This window comes from Macaca thibetana, chromosome 2, assembly GCF_024542745.1.
Source record: "Macaca thibetana thibetana isolate TM-01 chromosome 2, ASM2454274v1, whole genome shotgun sequence".
In the NCBI taxonomy this organism is placed as follows: Eukaryota; Metazoa; Chordata; class Mammalia; order Primates; family Cercopithecidae; genus Macaca; species Macaca thibetana.
The window spans coordinates 106957779-106978645 of record NC_065579.1 but is presented as its reverse complement, the minus strand read 5'-3'; the positions used below and the strand labels follow the sequence as shown (position 1 = coordinate 106978645).

Genomic DNA, 20867 nt, shown 5'->3' with positions numbered 1-20867 from the left:
GCTAAATGCCCCAATTGAAAGAAACAGAGTGGCAAGCTGGATAAACAAGCAAGATATAATGGGATGCTGTCTTCAGGAGCCCATCTCTCATCCCATGAGACCCATAATGACACCTACAAGCTCAAAATAAAGGGATGGAGAAAAATCTACCAAGCAAATGGAAAACAGAAAAAAGCAAAGGTTGTAATGTAATTTCAGACAAAACAGACTTTAAACTAACAAAGACCAAAAAAGACAAAGGAGGGCATTGCATAATGGTAAAGGGTTCAGTTCAACAAGAAGACTTATCCTAAATAATATATGCACACAAAACAAGAGCACCCAGACTCGTAAAGCAAGTTCTTAGAGACCTTCAGAGAGACTTATACTCCCACATAATAAAAAAAGAAAAAGGCCTGGGTATCGTGGCTCATGCCTGTAATCCCAGCACTGTGGGAGGCAAGGCAGGAGGATTGCTTGAGCCTAGGCCTTCAAGACCAGCCTGGATAACACAGCAGGACTTCACCTCATCTCTTAAAACTCCCACGTAATACTGGGAGACTTTAACACCCAACTGACAGTATTAGACTATCAGAGCAGAAAATTAACAATGATATTCCGGACCTGAACACAACACTGGGCCAAATGTACCTGATAGACATCTAGGGAACTCTCCACCCAAAGATGAACAGAATATGCATTCTTCTCATTACCAGATGGCACATACTCTAATATCAACCACATAATTGGACATAAAACAATCCTCAGAAAATGCAAAAGAAGGAAAATTATACCAATCACTATCTTGTACCACGGCACAATAAAAATAGAAATCAAGATTAAGAAAATCACTCAAAACCATACAATTATATGGAAATTAACCAACCTACTCCTGGATGACTTTTGGGTAAATAATGAAATTAAGGTAGATATCAAGAAGTTCTTTGAAACGAACAAAAACAAAGACACAACATACCAAAATCTCTGGGACACAGCTAAGACAGTGTTAAGAGGGAAATTTATCACACTAAACACCCACATCAAAAAGGTAGGTCAGTGACCGGGCACGGTAGCTCATACCTGTAACCCAAGCACTTTGGGAGGCCAAGGAGAGTGGACTGCCTGAGGCTAGGAGTTTGAGACCACCCTAGCCAACATGGCAAAACCTCTTCTCTACTAAAAATGCAGAATTTAGCCAGATATGGCAGTGTGTGCCTGTAGTCCCAGCTATTCGGAAGGCTGAGGCACAAGAATCACCTGAACCCAGGAGGTGGACGTGGCAGTGAGCCGAGATTGTGCCAGCGCACTGCAGCCTGGGTGACAGAGCTAGACTCTTGTTTTCTTTTTTTTTTTTTTTTTCTAAAAAAGCTAGAAAGATCTCACATTAACAACCCAACTTTGTAACAGAAAGAACTAGAAAAACGAGCAAACCAATCCCAAAGCTAGCAGAAAAAAAGAAATAATCAGAGCTGAACTGAAGGAGACTGAGACAGGAAAACCATTCAAAAGATTAACAAATCTAGGAGTTGGTTTTTTGAAAAAGTTAGTAAGATGGTCCGCTAGCTAGACTAATGAAAAAGAGAGAAAATCCAAGTAAACACAATTAGAAACAACAAGGCGGATGTTGCCACTGACCCCTCAGAAATACAGATAACCAGGAGATACTACTATGAACACCTCTGTGCACACAAACTAGAAAATCTAGAAGAAACAGATAAATTCCTGAACGCATACACCCTCCCGAGGCTGAAACCAGGAGGAAATTGAATCCCTGAATAGACCAATAACAAGCTCCGAGATTGAATTAGTAATGTATTGCCTAGCAACCAAAAAAGGCCCAGGACCAGGTGAATTCACAGCCAGATTCTACCAGATGTACAAAGAAGAGCTGGTACCATTTCTACTGAAACTGTTCCAAACAACTGAGGAGGAGGGACTCCTCCCCAGCTCGTTCTTTGAGGCCAGCATCTTGATACCAAAACCTGGCAGAGACAACAGAAAAACTTTAGGCAATATCCTTGATGTTCATTAATGCAGAAATCCTTAAGAAAATAACTAGCAAACCAAATCCAGCAGCATATCAAGTAGCTAATCCACCATGGTTAAGTAGGCTTTATCCCTGGGATGCAAGGTTGGTTCAGCATATGCAAATCAATAAATGTGAATTCATCACATTAAAAGAACTAAAGATGGCCGGGTATGGTGGCCCATGCCTATAATCCCAGCACTTTGGTAGGCCGAGATGGGTGGATCACCTGAGGTCAGGAGTTCAAGACCAACCTGACCAACATGAAACCCTGTCTCTACAAAAAAATACAAAAATTAGCCAGGTGTGGTGGTGCGCACTTGTAGTCCTAGCTATTTGAGAGGCCAAGGCAGGAGAATCACTTGAACCCAGGAGGCAGAGACTGCAGTGAGCCAAGATCACACCACTGCACTCCAGCCTGGGTGGCAGAGCGAGACTCCATCTCAGGAAAAAAAAAAAAAAAACCCTGGTGTGGTGGCTCACGCCTGTAATCCCAGTACCTTGGGAGGCTGAGGCGGGTGGATCATAAGGTCAGGAGTTCAAGACCAGCCTGGCCAAGATGGTGAAACCCCATCTCTACTCAAAATACAAAAATTAGCCCGTCACGGTAGTGGGCACTTGTAATCCCAGCTACTTGGGAGGCTGAGGCAGGAGAATTTCTTGAACCTGGGAGGCAGAGGTTGCAGTGAGCCAAGATGGTGCCACTGCATTCTGGCCCGGGCATCAGAGCAAGATTGTATCAAAAAAAAAAAAAAAGGCCGGGCGTAGTGGCTCACGCCTGTAATCCCAACACCTTGGAAGCCCAAGGTGGGTGGATCACGAGGTCAGGAGTTCAAGACCAGCCTGGCCAAGATGGTGAAACCCCATCTCTACTCAAAATACAAAAATTAACCAAGCATGGTGGTGGGCACCTTGTAATCCCAGCTACTCAGGAGACTGAAGCAGGAGAATTGCTTGAACTTGGGAGGCGGGGATTGCAGTGAGCCGAGATCGTGCCACTACACTCCTGCCCGGGAGACAAGAGCGAGACTCCAGCTCAAAAAAAAAAAAAAAAACTAAAGACGACAACTACATTATTTCAATAGATGTAGAAAAGGCTTTTGGCATGTTAAAAACTCTAGATAAACTAGGTATTAAAGGAACATACCTCTAAATAATAAGAGCCATCTATTACAAAGCCACCCAACATCATACTGAAATGACCAAAAGCTGGAAACATTCCCTTTGAAAACCGATACAAGAGAAGAATGCTGTCTCCCACCACTCCTATTCAACATAGTATTAGAAGTCCTGGCCAGGGCAGTCAGGTAAGAGAGAGAAATAAAGGGCATTCAAGTAGGAAGAGGGGAAGTCAAACTACATCTGTTTGCAGATGACATAATTCTATATCTAATAAACCCATAGTCTCAGCCCAAAAGCTCCTTCAGCTGATAAACTTCAGCAAAGTATCAGGATACACAATCAGTGTACAAAAATCACTATCATTCTTATACCAATAGCAGCCAAGCCACGAGCCAGATCAGGAACACATTCTCATTCACAACTGCCACAAAAAGAATAAAATACCTAGAGATACAGCTAACCAGGGAGGTAAAAGATCCCTACAATGAGAATTACTCACTGCCCAAAGAAATCAGAGATGACAGAAGCAAATGAAAAAACATTCCATGCTCATGGATAGGAAGAATCAATGTTATTAAAATGGCCATACTGCCCAAAGCAATTTACAGATTCAATGCTAATCCTATCAAATCACCGATGACATTCTTCACAGAACTAGAAAAACTATTTTAAAATTTAGATAGGCACAGTGACTCACGCCTGTAATCCCAGCACTTTAGGAGGCCAAGGCAGCCGGATCACTTGAGGTCAGGAGTTCAAGACTGGGTGACAGAGTGAGACTCCATCTAAAAAGAGAAAAAAAAAAAATGTTTCCAGAAGAATAAAATAAATAACATTTAAAATGCTGATTATTAGCTCTTCCGTTTATGGAAAATTAACCTAAGGAAGTAATCAAAAATTTGGGCAAAGCCTTATCCTCAATAAAAACCTTATGATATTTGCAAATGATAGCTTGTACTGGAACTTTTTTTTTTTTTCTTTTTTTGAGACAGAGTCTTGCTCTGTCACCCAGTCTGGAGTGCAGTGGTGCGGTCTTGGTTCACTACAACATTCACCTCCCAGGTTTAAGCGATTCTTCTGTCTCAACCTCCCAAGTAGCTGGGACTACAGGCACCCGCCACCATGCTGGCTAATTTTTTTATATTTTTAGTGGAGATGAGGTTTCACCATGTTGGCCAGGCTGGCCTTGAACTCTTGACCTCAAGTGATCTGCCTGCCTCGGCCTCCCAAAGTGCTGTGATTACTGGCATGAGCTACTGCTCCCGGCCTGTACTGGAACTAATAAGTTTTACTTAACAAAAATAAAAGTCGGCTGGGCACAGTGGCTCACACCTGTAATCGCACAGTTTTGGGAGGCTGAGGCGGGCAGATCTGAGGTTGGGAGATCGAGACCAGCCTGACCAACATGGAGAAACCCATCTCTACTAAAAATACAAAATTAGCCGGGCATGGTGGTGCATGCCTGTAATCCCAGCTACTCGGGAGGCTGAGGCAGGAGACTCGCTTGAACCTGGAAGACGGAGGTTGCGGTGAGCTGAGATTGTGCCACTGCACTCCAGCCTGGGCAACAAGAGCGAAACTCCATCTCAAAAAAAATAAATAAAAATAAAAGTCATTTTGAAAAAAGCATTTCCTGTCAGGGCAAGTGTTCATGATATATTAAATATATATACATATATATATAGTTTTTTGTAGAATATACATATTCTATATTTCTTCAATTCTATGACTGCATTAAATGTGTCATATTTGTGTAATAACTTGTTAGTGAAATGAAACACATTGAGAAGCCTTAAGGTGGAAGTGAAGTATATCAGAGATTATCTCTAGAAATACCTGATTTGAAACGACGTATGTACTTCTTTGTGCCTTTCAATATTATCCGAAATGACCATGTGATCATTTATTAGTAAGATGATGTTTTTATTCTATACATCCTTTGTGTAGTTACATATTCATTTAAATTAATGATGGTTGTAATTCAAAAATACAGTTTTGAGTAGAGGCTATTAGGAATGTGAAGATCATACTGTTGCTGATTCCTGCCTTCGCACGTTGCAAATGGAATTAAATGTATTGAATGTATTATTAGTATGTGTTGTTTGAATCCTACATCTGACTCCAGCATCCCTTTGGTGAGTACTTTTTTCCTTTAATTTATTTTTTTACCTAAGAAGCTGAAAAGAGTGAAGATTCCTCTGGTGCTGCAGGCCTTTCAGGCTTACATCGCACATACAGCCAGGATTGTAGCTTTAAAAACAGCATGTACCATGTTGGAGATTATGTCTATGTGGAACCTGCAGAGGCCAACCTACAACCACATATAGTCTGTATTGAAAGACTGTGGGAGGATTCAGCTGGTAAGTTTGTTTTAAATCAAAGAACAGTTTAGTGAGATATGACTATTTGACTTCTCCTTGCTCCTCAGGGAAGAAAATTTTAACTCAAATATCTTATGCCTTTCCATAATAATTGTTCAATATATCAATAAATGTAAGTAAGCACCCATCATATGAAAAACATAGGACCTATTGGGCAGTGTCATAGTTGAGTCAAAAGAAATACAGCTTCTTAAAGTCTGGTTGAAATTCATTCGTTCAGTTGATACTTATTAAAAACATACTTTGAGCCAACCTTTCTGTGGAGTGACAGAGATTCAAAAGAACAAAAAGTTCATGTTTTTCCCTTGCAAAACTACTCCAGTAAGGAAGATTATGATCAAAAAAAATTATTATAGAATGACATGCCTTGGCTTGGCATTTGTTTTCAAAAAGGCTTTCTAGAACAGTTGCCTTTAAATTGAGACATAGAGTATGCATAGAAGTTAATGAAACCAAAAGTTGGTGGAAATGTGATCCAGGCAGTCCAGTTCTTTGAGCTGTTTATCACATGAAATACTTTTGTATTCCTTCACCAGAGAGGTAAATATGTCCTTCAGTAGTATATGTCTACCCTTACTAAAGTGCACAACTCTAGGTATGTACTAACCAGAGCACACTGGAGCAGGTCTCATCACCTGTCCTCCTCATTATATATTTTATATGGCTTTTAATATGAAGAAGAGCCTGGGTAACATGGCAAGACCGCTTCTCTAGAAAAAATAAGAAAATTAGCAGGGCATGGTCGCACTTGCTGTGGTCCAGGCAACTTGAGAGGCTGAGGCAGGATGATCACTTGAGCCCAAGAGGTTGAGGGTGGATATATATATGAGGGGGAAATAGTAGCATGCATTTTTTAGGCCTCATTACACTTTATTATTTTAGAGTATTATTTCTCCTATGGATAATTATATTAAACTGTAGCTGTAAAAATAAGCACAGTGCTAGGTTCAGATCATGGCAGAATGGATTGATGGTATATTTCCTAATTTTGCAAAGAATGTGTGATTTCTGAGCTGGACACAGTGACTTATACTTGTAGTCCCAGCTACTCAGGAGGCTGAGGTTGGAGGACCACTTTGGCCCAGGAATTCAAGTACAGCCTGGGCAACATTGTGAGACCCAGTCTCTTAAAAAAAAAAAAAGTGATTTCTGTTAACAATGATTTTCTTTCTCTTCCCCCTCCCCCACCCCCCATTTTTGAGGTGAAAAATGGTTGTATGGCTGTTGGTTTTACCGACCAAATGAAACATTCCACCTGGCTACACGAAAATTTCTAGAAAAAGAAGTTTTTAAGAGTGACTATTACAACAAAGTTCCAGTTAGTAAAATTCTAGGCAAGTGTGTGGTCATGTTTGTCAAGGTAAGAAACTCATTAAACCCCAAAGTATCACTCATTCCCTAGGAATAAAATTTTAAAACACAGAAAATATTGATATTTACAAAATTAGGAACTCTGTTTTAAACTATTTTTTCAGCTGTGTCTGTATAGCTATATGTAAAGATTTGGGAAGGAATTAACCTGAACTTGGTTGTGAAAGACAAGTTGCTGCTTACACTATTTGGCTGTAATGCAATTAGGTTAAGTTTTTAATATTGACAGGCTAATTTTTAAGTATGGCGTTTTTTGAAGGATAATCATTACAAATTTTCAGTTTGGTTTTTAGGTAATAATGTGTGCTTTTTGTGTATCTGTCTGATACACACACAGGAGCCCTCTTCAAAGCTTTAAGAAAGATTATAGTTACACTAAATGATCATATGTTTTCAAAGAGCAATTATAAGCTAAATGGAATTATTTGTTTTTATAATTTAAAGGGTGCGTATCTAATCATAATGTTTTCAAAGAGTAATTGTAAGCTAAATGGAATTATTTGTTTTTATAATTTAAACGGTGCGTATCTAATAAGTCCATTCTGTAGCCAAAGAAATACTTTTAAATCTCTGGTCATTTATTATTTTTTGTTAACTGCCAGAAAGTTGAATCAGTTCAGTTTTTGTTAGGTTGGTTGGTTATTTGCTTTTTTTTTTTAATTGGTTTTCAGAAAATTCACCTAACTAGTTTTATTCTTATGCCCTCCCCACCCCCCAGGAATACTTTAAATTATGCCCAGAAAACTTCCGAGATGAGGATGTTTTTGTCTGTGAATCACGGTATTCTGCCAAAACCAAATCTTTTAAGAAAATTAAACTGTGGACCATGCCCATCAGTTCAGTTAGGTTTGTCCCTCGGGATGTGCCTCTGCCTGTGGTTCGCGTGGCCTCTGTATTTGCAAATGCAGATAAAGGTGATGATGAGAAGAATACAGACAACTCAGAGGACAGTCGAGCCGAAGACAGTTTTAACTTGGAAAAGGTATGCAGATAATAGCCACACAGAAAAAATTTTACATCTCAAAACAGCTGTTCCAGAAAATAAATGAATAAAGTATTCAAACTCAAGAAAAGAGCAACAACGCAAAACCTTAGCCAAACAGAAAGAAGGAAACTATAACAGAAAGAAATTTACACTTTTAAAACTGTACATTATAATTTAAAAGTAAATCAGGCCAGGTGCATTGGTTCACACCTGTAATCCCAGCATTTTGGGAGGCCAAGGCGGGCAGGTCAGGAGGTCAGGAGTTCGAGACCAGCCTGACCAACATGGTGAAACCCCATCTCTACTAAAAATGCAAAAAGTAGCTGGGTGTGGTGGTGCGTGCCTGTAATACCAGCTGCCTGGGAGGCTGAGGCAGGAGAACGGTGTGAACCCGGGAGGCGGAGGCTGCAGTGAGCTGAGACCATGCCACTGCACTCCAGCCTGAGCAAGAGTGGGACTCTGTCTCAAAAAAAAAAAAAATTTAAAGTAAATCTAAGAGCTAATTATTTGACAAGTCCAATTAGATAAACTGCCAACTATCTAATAACGGGAAAAGAAAGGGGTTAAACTCTGGCACAAAATGTGGAAGAAGACCGGGTACGGTAGCTCACACCTGTAATCCCAGCACTTTGGGAGGCCGAGGTCAGTGGATTACCTGAGGTCAGGAGTTCGAGACCAGCCTGGCCAACATGGTGAAACCCTGTCTCTACTAAAAGTACAAAAAATTAGCTCAGTGTGGTGGCGGACGCCTGTAAACCTAACCACCCAGGAGGCTGAGGCAGGAGAATCGCTTGAACCCAGGAGGTGGAAGTTGCAGTGAGCCGAGATCCTGCTATTGCACTCCAGCCTGGGCAACAAGAGCAAAACTCTGTCTCAAAAAATAAATAAATAAATAAATGTGAAAGAAATGTAAAGACTATACATTTCTGCTAATAAATTTGAAAACCTGAATAAAATGGCTAATTGTCTAGGATATTACAAATTACCAAAATGGAATCAGGAAGAGATATAATACAGAAATGTACAACAACATGAAGAAATTTTTTAAAGTATCATAGAACTGGCCCCAAAGAGTACTGAGGTCAGACAGTTCCATAGGCGACTTTTTGTTTAAGGGACCTATGATTATTATACTGTTGAAGCTGTTTCAGAGCAGGGAGAACAAGAAATTTCCAGTTCGTTTTGCAAAGCCAGGATAATCTTGATTTTACAACCTGAAAAATAAAAACAAAAAACTGCAACTCAGTGTTATTCGTGTATATGGATGCAAAAATTACTTGGGGAAAAAAAGTAAGTGAAATCAAATTACTTCTTTGAGAACAACATGATCAAGAAGTGGGAATTCATTCTAAGAAAGCAAGAATTGTTCAAAGTTAGGAAAATCTTTAAATTTCATTCATTATTCCATTAGATCAAAGGAAAAAATTATTTGGTAGAGAACCCATCTTGGTTTTTTTAAAGTCTTTCAATAGGTATCTCCTCTAGTGTAAATTTTTTTTTAATTCATATTTGTGTCTCAAGCTTAAAGCCTATAAAACAGATTCCTTTTTAAAGTTACATACTGGACAAAGGGGCTTACTGTTCTACCGCTTCTTAATATTTTTCTGAAATTAACCAATGTAGTTAGATAAACAAAAGCAGTAAAAATATTGACAATAAAGAAGCAAGAAGACGGTAGTGTTGGCTCATACCTGTAATCCTAGAACTTTGGGAGGCCAAGGCAGGTGGATCACTTGAGTCCAGGATTTTGAGACTAGCCTGGGAATCATGGTGAAACCCTATCCCTACAAAAGTACAAAAATTAGCCAGGCATGGTGGCACATGCCTGTAGACCCAACTACTTGGATGGCTGAAATGGGGGTATCCTGTGAGCCCAGGAGGTAGAGGCTGCAGTGAACTGTGATTGCACCACTGCACTCCAGCCTGAACAACAGAGCAAGACGGTCTCAAAGAAAAAAAAAAGCAAGAATACTTTTTTGCAGATAATTGGGGGAAATTAACTGAAAAGGTTTGGAAACAGAAAATTTGGCAAATAAAATTTTCAAGATCCATATGTAAATGAATAGTCTTCATATATAAACTAATAAGACTTTTGAGGCCGGGTGTGGTGGCTCAAGCCTGTAATCCCAGCACTTTGGGAGGCCGAGATGGGCGGATCACGAGGTCAGGAAATCGACACCATCCTGGCTAACACGGTGAAACCCTGTCTCTACTAAAAACACAAAAAATGAGCCGGGCGAGGTGGCGGGCGCCTGTAGTCCCAGCTACTCTGGAGGCTGAGGCAGGAGAATGGCGTGAACCCGGGAGGCGGAGCTTGCAGTGCGCTGAGATCCGGTCACTGCACTCCAGCCTGGGCCACAGAGCCAGACTCCGTCTCAAAGAAAAAAAAATAAGACTTTTGAAAGTAAAGTGAAAGTGTTGAATACACTTTAGCAACTGTTAGAAAAATCTTATGGAAGAAAATATCCATTAACAACAAAATACATCAAGAAATAACCTTGGCCGGGCGCGGTGGCTCAAGCCTGTAATCCCAGCACTTTGGGAGGCCGAGACGGGCGGATCACAAGGTCAGGAGATCGAGACCATCCTGGCTAATCCGGTGAAACCCCGTCTCTACTAAGAAATACAAAAAACTAGCCGGGCGAGGTGGCGGGCGCCTGTAGTCCCAGCTACTCCGGAGGCTGAGGCAGGAGAATGGCGTAAACCTGGGAGGTGGAGCTTGCAGTGAGCGGAGATCCAGCCACTGCACTCCAGCCTGGGCGACAGAGCGAGACTCCGCCTCAAAAAAAAAAAAAAAAAAAAAAAAAAAAAATCTTGGCCGGGCACGGTGGCTCAAGCCTGTAATCCCAGCACTTTGGGAGGCCGAGACGGGCGGATCACGAGGTCGGGAGATGGAGACCATTCTGGCTAACAGGGTGAAACCCCGTCTCTACTGAAAAATACAAAAAACTAGCCGGGGGAGGTGGCGGGCGCCTGAAGTCCCAGCTACTTGGGAGGCTGAGGCAGGAGAATGGCGTAAACCCGGGAGGCGGAGCTTGCAGTGAGCTAAGATCCAGCCACTGCGCCCCAGCCTGGGCGACAGAGCGAGACTCTCTCAAAAAAAAAAAAAAACAAAAAGAACCTTAACAAGCAATATATAGAACCTCTAGGAAAAGAATTTACTGAAGGACATAAAAGACTTGCATAGATTGGTTTTGAAACTTGACAAAATTATTCTAGCATTCTTATTAAGAATAAATCTGACAGTCTCCAGAAAAGAAGGGGGGAAAAAGGGTATGAAAGAGAGCTTTGTCCTTTGACAGTGAACTGAGGGATTTTTTTTTTTTTAATTTAAAAATTAGAGCTTTCCCCTGCCAGATGTATAACATTTTATAAAACTACAGTTAAAAAACAAAATTGAAGCCCAGTACAGTGTCACACGCCTGTAATCCCAGCATTTTGAGATGCCAGGACAAGTAGATCAGTTGAAGCCAGGAGTTTCAGACCACCCTGGGCAACATAGCAAGACCTTGTCTCTACAGAAAATTTTTAGAATTTTATTTAATTTAGAAAACAGTTATTTACCTATAATTTTTTTCAATAATAAACTTGGAATAGATGAGGATTTTCTGTGCATTATATAAAACCATTGATCATTGTATTGATTTATGATTGAAAATACAAGGTTAATAAAACAGTCTAGGGACTACTGTTTCTAATACACAAAGAGCTCTTTAGGGTCTGGGGGGAAGGTAGCACTACAAAAATGAGCAGAGGCCCAAATAGATAATTTACAGAAGGAAGGCAGCAAAAAACATGTATTAGTTAACCTAACAGTTTGTATAATACCTAACAGGATGGCAAAAGTTGAAAAGACTGATAGTATGTGGTACAGGATGAGACCACACACACTTTTCTCCTATTGGTGTCTTTTTTTTTTTTTTTTTTTTTTTGAGATGGAGTCTCACTGTTGCCCAGGCTGAAGTGCAGTGGTGTGATCTCAGCTCACTGCAACCTCCACCTCTTGGGTTCAAGTGATTCTGCTGCCTCACCCTTCTGAGTAGCTGGGATTGCAGGCGTGCACCACCATGCCCAGCTAATTTTTGTATTTTTCATAGAGACAAGGTTTCACCATGTTGGCCAGGCTGGTCACAAACTCCTGACCTCTGATGATCTGCCTGCCTTGGCCTCCCAAAGTGCTGGTATTACAGGCGTGAGCCACCACCCCTGGCCTTTTTTTTTTTTTTTTTTTTGAGACAGAGTCTCGCTCTGTCCCCTAGGCTGGAGTTCAGTGGCTCGATCTCGGCTCACTGCAAGCTCCAACTCCCAGGTTCACACCATTGTCCTGCCTCAGCCTCCCAAGTAGCTGGGACTACAGGCACCTGCCACCACACTCGGCTAATTTTTTGTATTTTTAGTAGAGACGGGGTTTCACCGTGTTAGCCAGGATGGTCTCAATCTCCTGACCTCGATCCGCCCGCCTCAGCCTCCCAAACTGCTGGGCTTACAGGTGTGAGCCACCATGCCCGGCCCAGTGTCTTGGACCCAGCAGTTTGATGGCAAAGAATAGGCTCCAGTGGTAGTACTCAAACCGGTGCTCCAAAAGATTCTCCTTAAGAGGTGACGTCTTGGGGCCGGGAAAGAATGTGATATTTTTTGTTTTTTATCAGTATGGGAAAGTGTGGGAATCATAAAATAATTTATTTTAAAAGAATTATCTGGCTGGGAGCAGTGGCTAACACCTGTAATCCCAGCACTTTGGGAGGCCGAGGAGGTTGGATTGGTGGCAGGTACCTATAATCCCAGCTACTTGGGAGGCTGAGGCAGGAGAATCACTTGAACCCAGGAAGTGGAGGCTGCAGTGAGCTGAAATCACACCACTGCCTTCCGGCCTAGGTAACAGAGCGAGACTCCGTCTCAAAAAAAAAAAAAAAATTAACAGTGGAAGTCAGCATGATAATTAACTTAGATTCCTTATCTGGTATTTAGAAGTCTCTAGGAACTCTCTGTATATGAATTACTTGGTCTTTTTGGTCTCACAACTTTATTTCAATATTACATGACCAAGACACGTCATTCAGGAACTGTTTTTTTTTTTTTTTTTTTTTTGAAACGGAGTCTCACTCTATTGCCCAGGCTGAAGTGCAGTGGCACAATCTCAGCACACTGTAGCCTCCACCTCCCAGGTTCAAGTGATTCTCCTGTCTTAGCCTCCCAAGTAGCTGGGACTACAGGCGCATGCTACCATGCCTGGCTATTTTTGTATTTTTTAGTAGAGACGGATTTCTACCATATTGGTCAAACTGGTCTTGAACTCCTGACCTCAGGTGATCCACGCACCTCGCCTTCCCAAAGTGCTGGTATTACAGGTGAGAGCCACCATGCCCAACTGGAACTTTTTTGAAGAATAACTTTAGGCCAGGCTCGGTGGCTTACACCTGTAATCCCATCACTTTGGGAGGCTGAGGCGGGTGGATCACAAGGTCAAGAGATCAAGACCATCCAGGCCAACATGGTGAAACCCTGTCTCTACTAAAAATACAAAAATTAGCCAGGCGTGGTGGTGTGTGCCTGTAATCTCAGCTTCTCAGGAGGCTGAGGCAGGAGAATCTCTTGAACCCAGGAGGCGGAGGTTGCAGTGAGCCAGGATTGCACCATTGCACTCCAGCCTTGTGACAGAGCAAGACTCTGTATCAAAAAAAAAAAAAAAAAAAAAAATTACTTTAGAATAGAACCCATTCCTGAAAGCAAAAGGTATTATTAATCTCATGGGTTGTTTTATTCACAGCTTCCATTCTTTCAGATGTCTCTTCCCTGTTATATATATGGAACCTCTCTGATTCTTTTTTTTTTTTTTTTTTGAGACAGTCTGCCTAGACTGGAGTGTGGTGGCACAATCTTGGCTCATTGCAACCTCCGCCTCCTGAGTTCAAGCAATTATTATGTCTCAGTTTCCCAAGTTCCTGGGACTACAGGCATGTACCAACGTGCCTGGCTAATTTTTGTATCTTTAATAGAGATGGGGTTTCGCCATGTTGGCCACTCTGATCTCGAACTCCTGGCCTCAAGTGATCCGCCTGCCTTGGCCTTCCAAAGTGCTGGGATTACAGGCGTAAGCCACCACTCCTGGCCTTCCCTCGTTCTTTTTTTTTTTTTTTTTTTTTTTTTTTTTTGAGACAGAGTCTCACTCTGTCGCCCAGGCTGGAGCGCAGTGGCCGGATCTCCGCTCACTGCAAGCTCCGCCTCCCGGGTTTATGCCATTCTCCTGCCTCAGCCTCCCGAGTAGCTGGGACCACAGGCGCCCGCCACCTCGCCTGGCTAGTTTTTTGTATTTTTTAGTAGAGACAGAGTTTCACCGTGTTAGCCAGGATGGTCTCGATCTCTTGACCTCGTGATCCACCCGTCTCGGCCTCCCAAAGTGCTGGGATTACAGGCTTGAGCCACCGCGCCCGACGCCCTCGTTCTTAATGATTTTCCAAGAATACCATTTCAATATCACATTTGAAGTCATAAAGATCAGAATGTTAAATTATTTGGACATTGTAAAGGAAGAATTTTTTTTAAGTGTGAAGTTTGAAGTATTCTCAGGAAGATGCTATAGAAAACTTGGAAGCTTTGGAGTTTCCTCAGCGTATGTATGTTTTGGAGTTAATATATTTATAACATCTAACCTTGTGCCCATTATCAGCTAGGTTCTCGGTAAATTATGGTTCTTCTTTAATGGTAAAGAAGATGGTTCTTCCGTTAAGTGGTTTTTATGAGTCAGGCATTTTTCTATGTACATGAGCACTTAATGTTACTTAAGCTTCCTAAACAACCCTATCTGGTGGCCACACTGTCATTATCTTCATTTTACAAATGAGGAAACTAAGACATAAGAGGTCAAGTAATTTGCCCAAGTTCATAGCAGTCATTAGATAACCAGATGCTGTAATTATTAGAAAACCGAGCGTGTTTATATCACAGAGGCTATGCTATTCCTTTCCATGTTGGAATAAATCAAAATAGTAAAAATTGTAATATCAGTTGTATTTTGTGGTTTGTTTTCTTTTGTTTGAGACAGGGTCTCATTCTGTTTCCCAGGCTGGAGTACAGTGGCACGATCTCGGCTCACTGTGGACACCAATTTCCAGGCCCAAGCAGTCCTCCTACCTCAGCTCCCAAGTAGCTCTGAATACAGGTGCACGTCACCAAACACAGCTAATTTTTTTTTTTTTTTTTGAGACAGAGTCTCACTGTGTCACCCAGGCTGGAGTGCAGTGGCCGGATCTCAGCTCACTGAAAGCTCCGCCTCCTGGGTTTACGCCATTCTCCTGCCTCAGCCTCCCGAGTAGCTGGGACTACAGGCGCCCACCACCTTGCCTGGCTAGTTTTTTTGTATTTTTTAGTAGAGACAGGGTTTCACCGGATTAGCCAGGATGGTCTCGATCTCCTGACCTCGTGATCCGCCCGTCTCGGCCTCCCAAAGTGCTGGGATTACAGGCTTGAGCCACCGCACCCAGCCTACACAGCTAATTTTTAAATTTTTTTGGAAATGAGGTCTCACTGTATTGCCCAGGCTGGTCTTGAACTCCTGGCTCAAGCAATCCTCCCACCTTGTCCTCACAGTGTGCTGGAGTTATGACATAAGCCACTGTGCCTGGCCTAAATCTATCAATTGTTAATGTTAAGACATTAAGGGAGCCCAGTAAATGTGATAGAGAGGAAGCTTGTGTAGAATTTGCCCCTTACACTGTAGTAATGCATGAATGAGTCTGCTTTTAAATACCGATAAATCCTCTCCAGTTTTTTTGTTTGTTCGTTTGTTTCTAAAGACAATGGGAATTGAGAGCAGGAGGGAGACAGGATAAAAGCATCTTAGGATAAGATTTTTTAATGAAAATTAACTAGAAATTTAAAATAAAATAGATACTTGTTAATACTTTATTTCAGTAATCTAATTTTTTTGTTTCCTAGCCTCCTTCAAAGTTTCTGTTTTTGTATTTTTGTTTGTTTGTTTTAATTTACTTTTTTTTTTTTTTTGAGACAGGGCCTTGCTCTGTCGCCCAGGCTGGAGTACAATGGTGTGATCCTAGCTCACTGTAACCTCGACCTCCTGAGCTCAAGTGATTTACCCACCTCAGTCTCCTGAGTAGCTGGGACTACAGGCATGCGCTACCATGCCTGACTAATTTTTTATTTTAATTTCTTTTTTTAGTTGAGACAAGGTCTCACTATGTTGCCCAAACTGGTCTCAAACTCTTGGGCTTAAGTGATCATCCTGCCTTGGTCTCCCAAAATGCTGGAATTACAGGTGTGAGCCACGTAACCAATGGTTGTTTTTTCTTTTAAGTTAATGTGAAAGAAAAGTCTGCTTTCGTTTCTTACCTTCTGTATTCCTTGATTATCAGCTACCTTTCTTCAGCCAGTTTTCTTTACAACAGGAAAAAGAAGATGTCCCTGTGGAAATGTCCAATGGTGAACCAGGGTGTCACTACTTTGAGCAGCTCCATTACAATGACATGTGGCTGAAGGTTGGCGACTGTGTCTTCATCAAGTCCCATGGCCTGGTGCGTCCTCGTGTGGGCAGGTGAGTGTCGTTGAAATAGGGAAGATGAGGTTGAATCTGAGAAATTTGGAACCAGTAGAAATTAATCACCCTTTGGATGAAGACAAAAGTCCTTCCCCTGGTAGTTTTTCTAGCTGCTTCCCACACCACATTCCCCTCCAACCACACTTTCTTCTTTAAATTATCCCTATGGGCTCTTTTCTTTTCTTCCACTATTTACAGAACTCTCAGCTCAGAAATCTCCCTGCCTACTTCATATGGTAAACTCCTTTACCATACATTTGAAGTGACACTTCCTTAAAAGGAAGTCTTTCCTGTTCACTGCAGAGTGGGTTAAGTCTCCCTGTTGCGCACTCTCAAAGCACCACATATTTCCTTCTCCTTAGCATATATATCACATATTGGTGTTCATTATGTTATTGTCAGGTTTCACCCTTGCAATCCCTGCTCAAATCATAGTGCATGAAACATAGTAGGGGCTCAGATATTTTGATGAACAAGTAAATGATAAAAGGATGACAGTATGGTTGGATGGCAAACACAGCAGAGTCTGGTAAAAGGTTGGGTAGGAGAAGATAGTGGTTAAGAACACTAGTTCATTCCCTAAGTCCCAGCTTTGTTAGTTGTATGTCCTTAGGTGAATGATTTACCCCTCTGGGCTTCAGTTTCCTTATCATATCTGTTCATCATTCAGTAAGCATTTATTATACCTACTGTTTACCAAGCTCTGAGGATACATTAGTTAATGAAACAGACAAATATTCTTAGTCCTGGGGAGCTTTTTTCTAGTGTGAAGACAAACAATAAACATCTTGAATAAGTAAAGTATGTAATATGTTAGATCATGATACATGCTATATAAAAAATAGAGCAGAACAAGGGGAGAAGAGGGTCCCATGGTCAGAGCAGGGATAATGGTTTATATAGGCCTCACTGAGAAGTTGGCAGCTGAACCACTTGAAGAAACTGAGAAAGTGAATAATGTGAATATACAGAGAGAAAAGATTCCAGGAAGTGGGAACAGCCAGTATAAACACCTGAGGAGAAGCATGCCAGGCCTGTTTGTTGCTAGGAGAGTGAGCCATTCATGAGTTAGTAAGAGATAAGTGCCAGGGGTAGGGTGCATATCACATAGGGCCTCAGAGACCATTATAGGGATTTGGGCTTTTAACTGAGTTACATGGAGTGCCATCTGATTGTTTCAAGCGCAGAGTGACATTTGATTTAGATCTTAATAGAATTGCTCTGCCTATTGGTTGTTGAGAATAGACGGTAAAAAGTCAAGGTAGAGGCAAGGAGATCCACCACCTAGGATGCTATTGCAATAATCCAGGCAAGAATGATCATGCTTCAGACCAGGGTGATTGCAAAAGATAGTATTTTGAAGGTCAAATTAATAGTACTCTTGATAAATGGAGTGTGGGGTCTGAGAAAGATAAAAAAGTCAAGGGTGATTCCTGTGTGTAAGCCTGAGAAACTGGAAGGGTGCAGTTACCATTAACCAAAATAAGTGTGATACTTCATGTCAGGAATCACGATAATATGGAGCAATAATAATGTCAACTCTATGGGTTAGTTGTCAACAATAATGACTTTCATCAAATTCTCAAGGGGTGAAGGGGCACTAGATCCCCTTTTTTTTTTTTTTTTTTTTTTTTTTTTTTTTTTTGAGACAGTGTCTGGTGCTGTCACCTAGGCTGGAGTGCAGTGGCATGATCTCAGCTCACTGCAACATCCACCTCCTGGGCTCAAGCCATCTTCCCACCTCAGCCTCCCAAGTAGTTGGGACTATAGGTGCATACTCCCACGGCTAGCTCATTTTTGTATTTTTGGTGGAGATGGGGTTTCACCATGTTGCCCAGGCTGGTCTTGAACTCCTGAGTGATTTGCCCACCTTGGCCTCCCAAAGTGCTGGGATTACAGGTGTGAGCCACTGTGCCCAGCAAGGGGTATTAGATCTTGACCTTCAAAAAGATTATAAACCACTGTCTTAAAGGAATGTCTGCCACTCATGTGATCTGACCCCAAATATTGATGGTTTATGTCTTTGTTTGGTTCACAAGTCCAATGACAAATGCTTAGTTCTGTTTTCATCATGAACATCTCAGGAAGAAAACCTGATCATTAGATGAAGCTATTAAGTTTTGTGCCTCGATATTACGTTAAAAATTTTTTTTTCGCTTGGACAAATAGCCAAAGGTTCCTTTCTCTTTTTCTAAGTATCTTTTCATGTGTTTAATGAGGGAAAAATTAATGAAGTTGTCTTACCAAAACAGCCAGTGAAACTCCTCTGAATGGTACACATGACTAACTTTTTGGTTAATGGAATTTTTGTTAGATTAATCCTTCAAGAAGGAAACTATTTTAATGTAATTTATATTTTTCTCCCCAAGAATTGAAAAAGTATGGGTTCGAGATGGAGCTGCATATTTTTATGGCCCCATCTTCATTCACCCAGAAGAAACGGAGCATGAGCCCACAAAAATGTTCTACAAAAAAGAAGTATTTCTGAGTAATCTGGAAGAAACCTGCCCCATGACATGTATTCTCGGTAGGTATTTGTGCTTTTTTATTTAATAGTGTTTATTCCATCAAAATTGATTGAATACTACTTCTGTGCTAGGCACTGTCCTAGGTGTTATGTATACAGCAGTGCCCAAATCTAAATCTCTGTTCTCTTATGTTGGGGCAGAGGTTGGGGAGTCAGTAAATAAATTAAAAAATAAATGTATAGAATATCAGGTGGTAAATAGGGCACAACCAAACCTCTCACCTCAGCCTTCCGAGTAGCTGGGATGATAGGCATGCCACCACCGCACTGAGCTAATTTTTGAAGTATAGTTTTCCTAGATACAGAATTCTCCATTGATAGTTTTTTTGTTCATGTCTTTCATCAAGTTTGGGGAGTTTTTGGCCATTTCTTCAAATATTCTTTCTGCTCCTTTCTCTGCTTCCTTCTGGAACTCCCATTATACTTACGTTGGTACATTTAATGGTACCTCACAGGTCTCTCAGACTCTTCATTTTTCTTTACCTTTTTTTCCTTTCTGCTCCTCAGACTGGATAACTTCAAATGACCTGTGTTCAGGTGCCTTCATTCTCTGCCTCCTCAAATCTTCTGTTGAACCCTTCTAATAAATTTTTCATTTCAGTTACTGTACTTTTCAGCCCCAGAATTTAGTTTTTATAATTTGTCTCTTCATTTATATTCAGTATTTGCTATGACATTTTACTGGTTTCCTTTAGACCTTTGAGTATATTTAAGACAGTTGATTTAAGGCCAGGCACAATGGCTCACACCTGTAATCCCAGCACTTTGGGAGGCCAAGGCAGGTGGATCACCTAAGGTCGAGAGTTTGAGAACAGCCTGCCAACATGGTGAAACCTTGTCTCTGCTAAGAAAAAAAAAAAAAAATTAGCTGGCACATGTCTGTAATCCCAGTTACTGTGGAGGCTGAGGCAGAGGCAGAGGCTGCAGTGAGCCAGGATCATGCCACTGCACTCTAGCCTGGATGACAGAGCAAGACAGTCTCAAAAAAAAAAAGACAATTGATTTAAAGTCTTTGTTTAGTAAGTCCAGTGTCTGGAATTTCTCAGGAACAATTTCTGTTCATTTTGTTCTTTCCTATGAGTGGGCTGTACCTTCTTGTTTCTTTACATGCCTGATAATTTTTTGTTGAAAACTGCTCATTTTGGGTATTGTAATGTGATAACTCTGGAAACCAGATTCTCCCCGTCCTCAGGCTTTGTTCCTACTACTTGTTATAGGTTATGGTTGTTTGTTCAGTGACTCTTCTAAACTTTTGTTTGTTTGTTTTAAAGATTATATTTTTGGCTGGGCACAGTGGCTCACGCCTTTAATCCCAGCACTTTGGGAGGCTGACGTGGGCGGATCGCTTGAGCCCAGGAGTTCGAGACCAGCCTGGGCAACATGGCGAAACCCTGTCTCTACAAAATATACAAAAATTATCGAGGTGTGGTGGTCTATACCCATGGTCCCAGCTACTCAGGAGGCTGAGGTGGTAGGATCACCTGAGCCCAGGGAGGTCAAGACTGCAGTGAGCCATGATCATGCCACTGCACTTCAGCCTGGGCAACAGAGTGAGACCTGTCTCAAAAAATAAAAGATTGTTGTTGTTGTTGTTATTGTATGTGGTTACTATAGTCTCTGTTCTGTAAGTGATTTGACAGAGGTTTTCGTAAATACTTGAGCCAATAAAACCACAAAACTCCCAGTCTTCACAGCTGACTTTTCTGTGTATGGTGGAGCACACCTTCAACACTCAGCCATGCAGATTACAACTCTGCTTTGCCTTTACTTCCTACTTGTGCAGAGCTTGAAAGTCAGCCAGAAATGAGATCTTAGGGCCTTCTTAGGTCCTTTCTGAGCAGGTACGCTATTGTTGGCATGTGTGTGGCCTTCTAGGCTCCCAGGAATGTGTGGAAACTTTTCAAAACCCTATTCCCCAAAGCATC

At 41.5% G+C, this 20867-nt stretch overlaps 2 protein-coding genes across 48 annotated transcripts in view; one reads left to right on the top strand and one right to left on the bottom strand.

The window, feature by feature from the left end:
- Positions 1-20867, bottom strand: part of SPCS1 (signal peptidase complex subunit 1) — a 181588-nt gene that overhangs the window by 119927 nt on the left and 40794 nt on the right. The window lies entirely within an intron of this gene.
- The window catches only part of PBRM1 (polybromo 1), a 150226-nt gene that overhangs the window by 98659 nt on the left and 30700 nt on the right, over positions 1-20867 (top strand). For 33 of the 47 annotated variants that reach the window (XM_050778453.1, XM_050778436.1, XM_050778432.1 and 30 more), the window contains 5 exons: positions 5302-5487; positions 6711-6868; positions 7598-7861; positions 16267-16412; positions 18785-18942. In XM_050778453.1, coding sequence (XP_050634410.1) covers positions 5302-5487; positions 6711-6868; positions 7598-7861; positions 16267-16412; positions 18785-18942 — 912 coding nt within the window. The remainder of the gene's footprint in view (positions 1-5301; positions 5488-6710; positions 6869-7597; positions 7862-16266; positions 16413-18784; positions 18943-20867) is intronic. The other 14 variants (XM_050778460.1, XM_050778458.1, XM_050778445.1 and 11 more) reach the window with 1 other exon arrangement.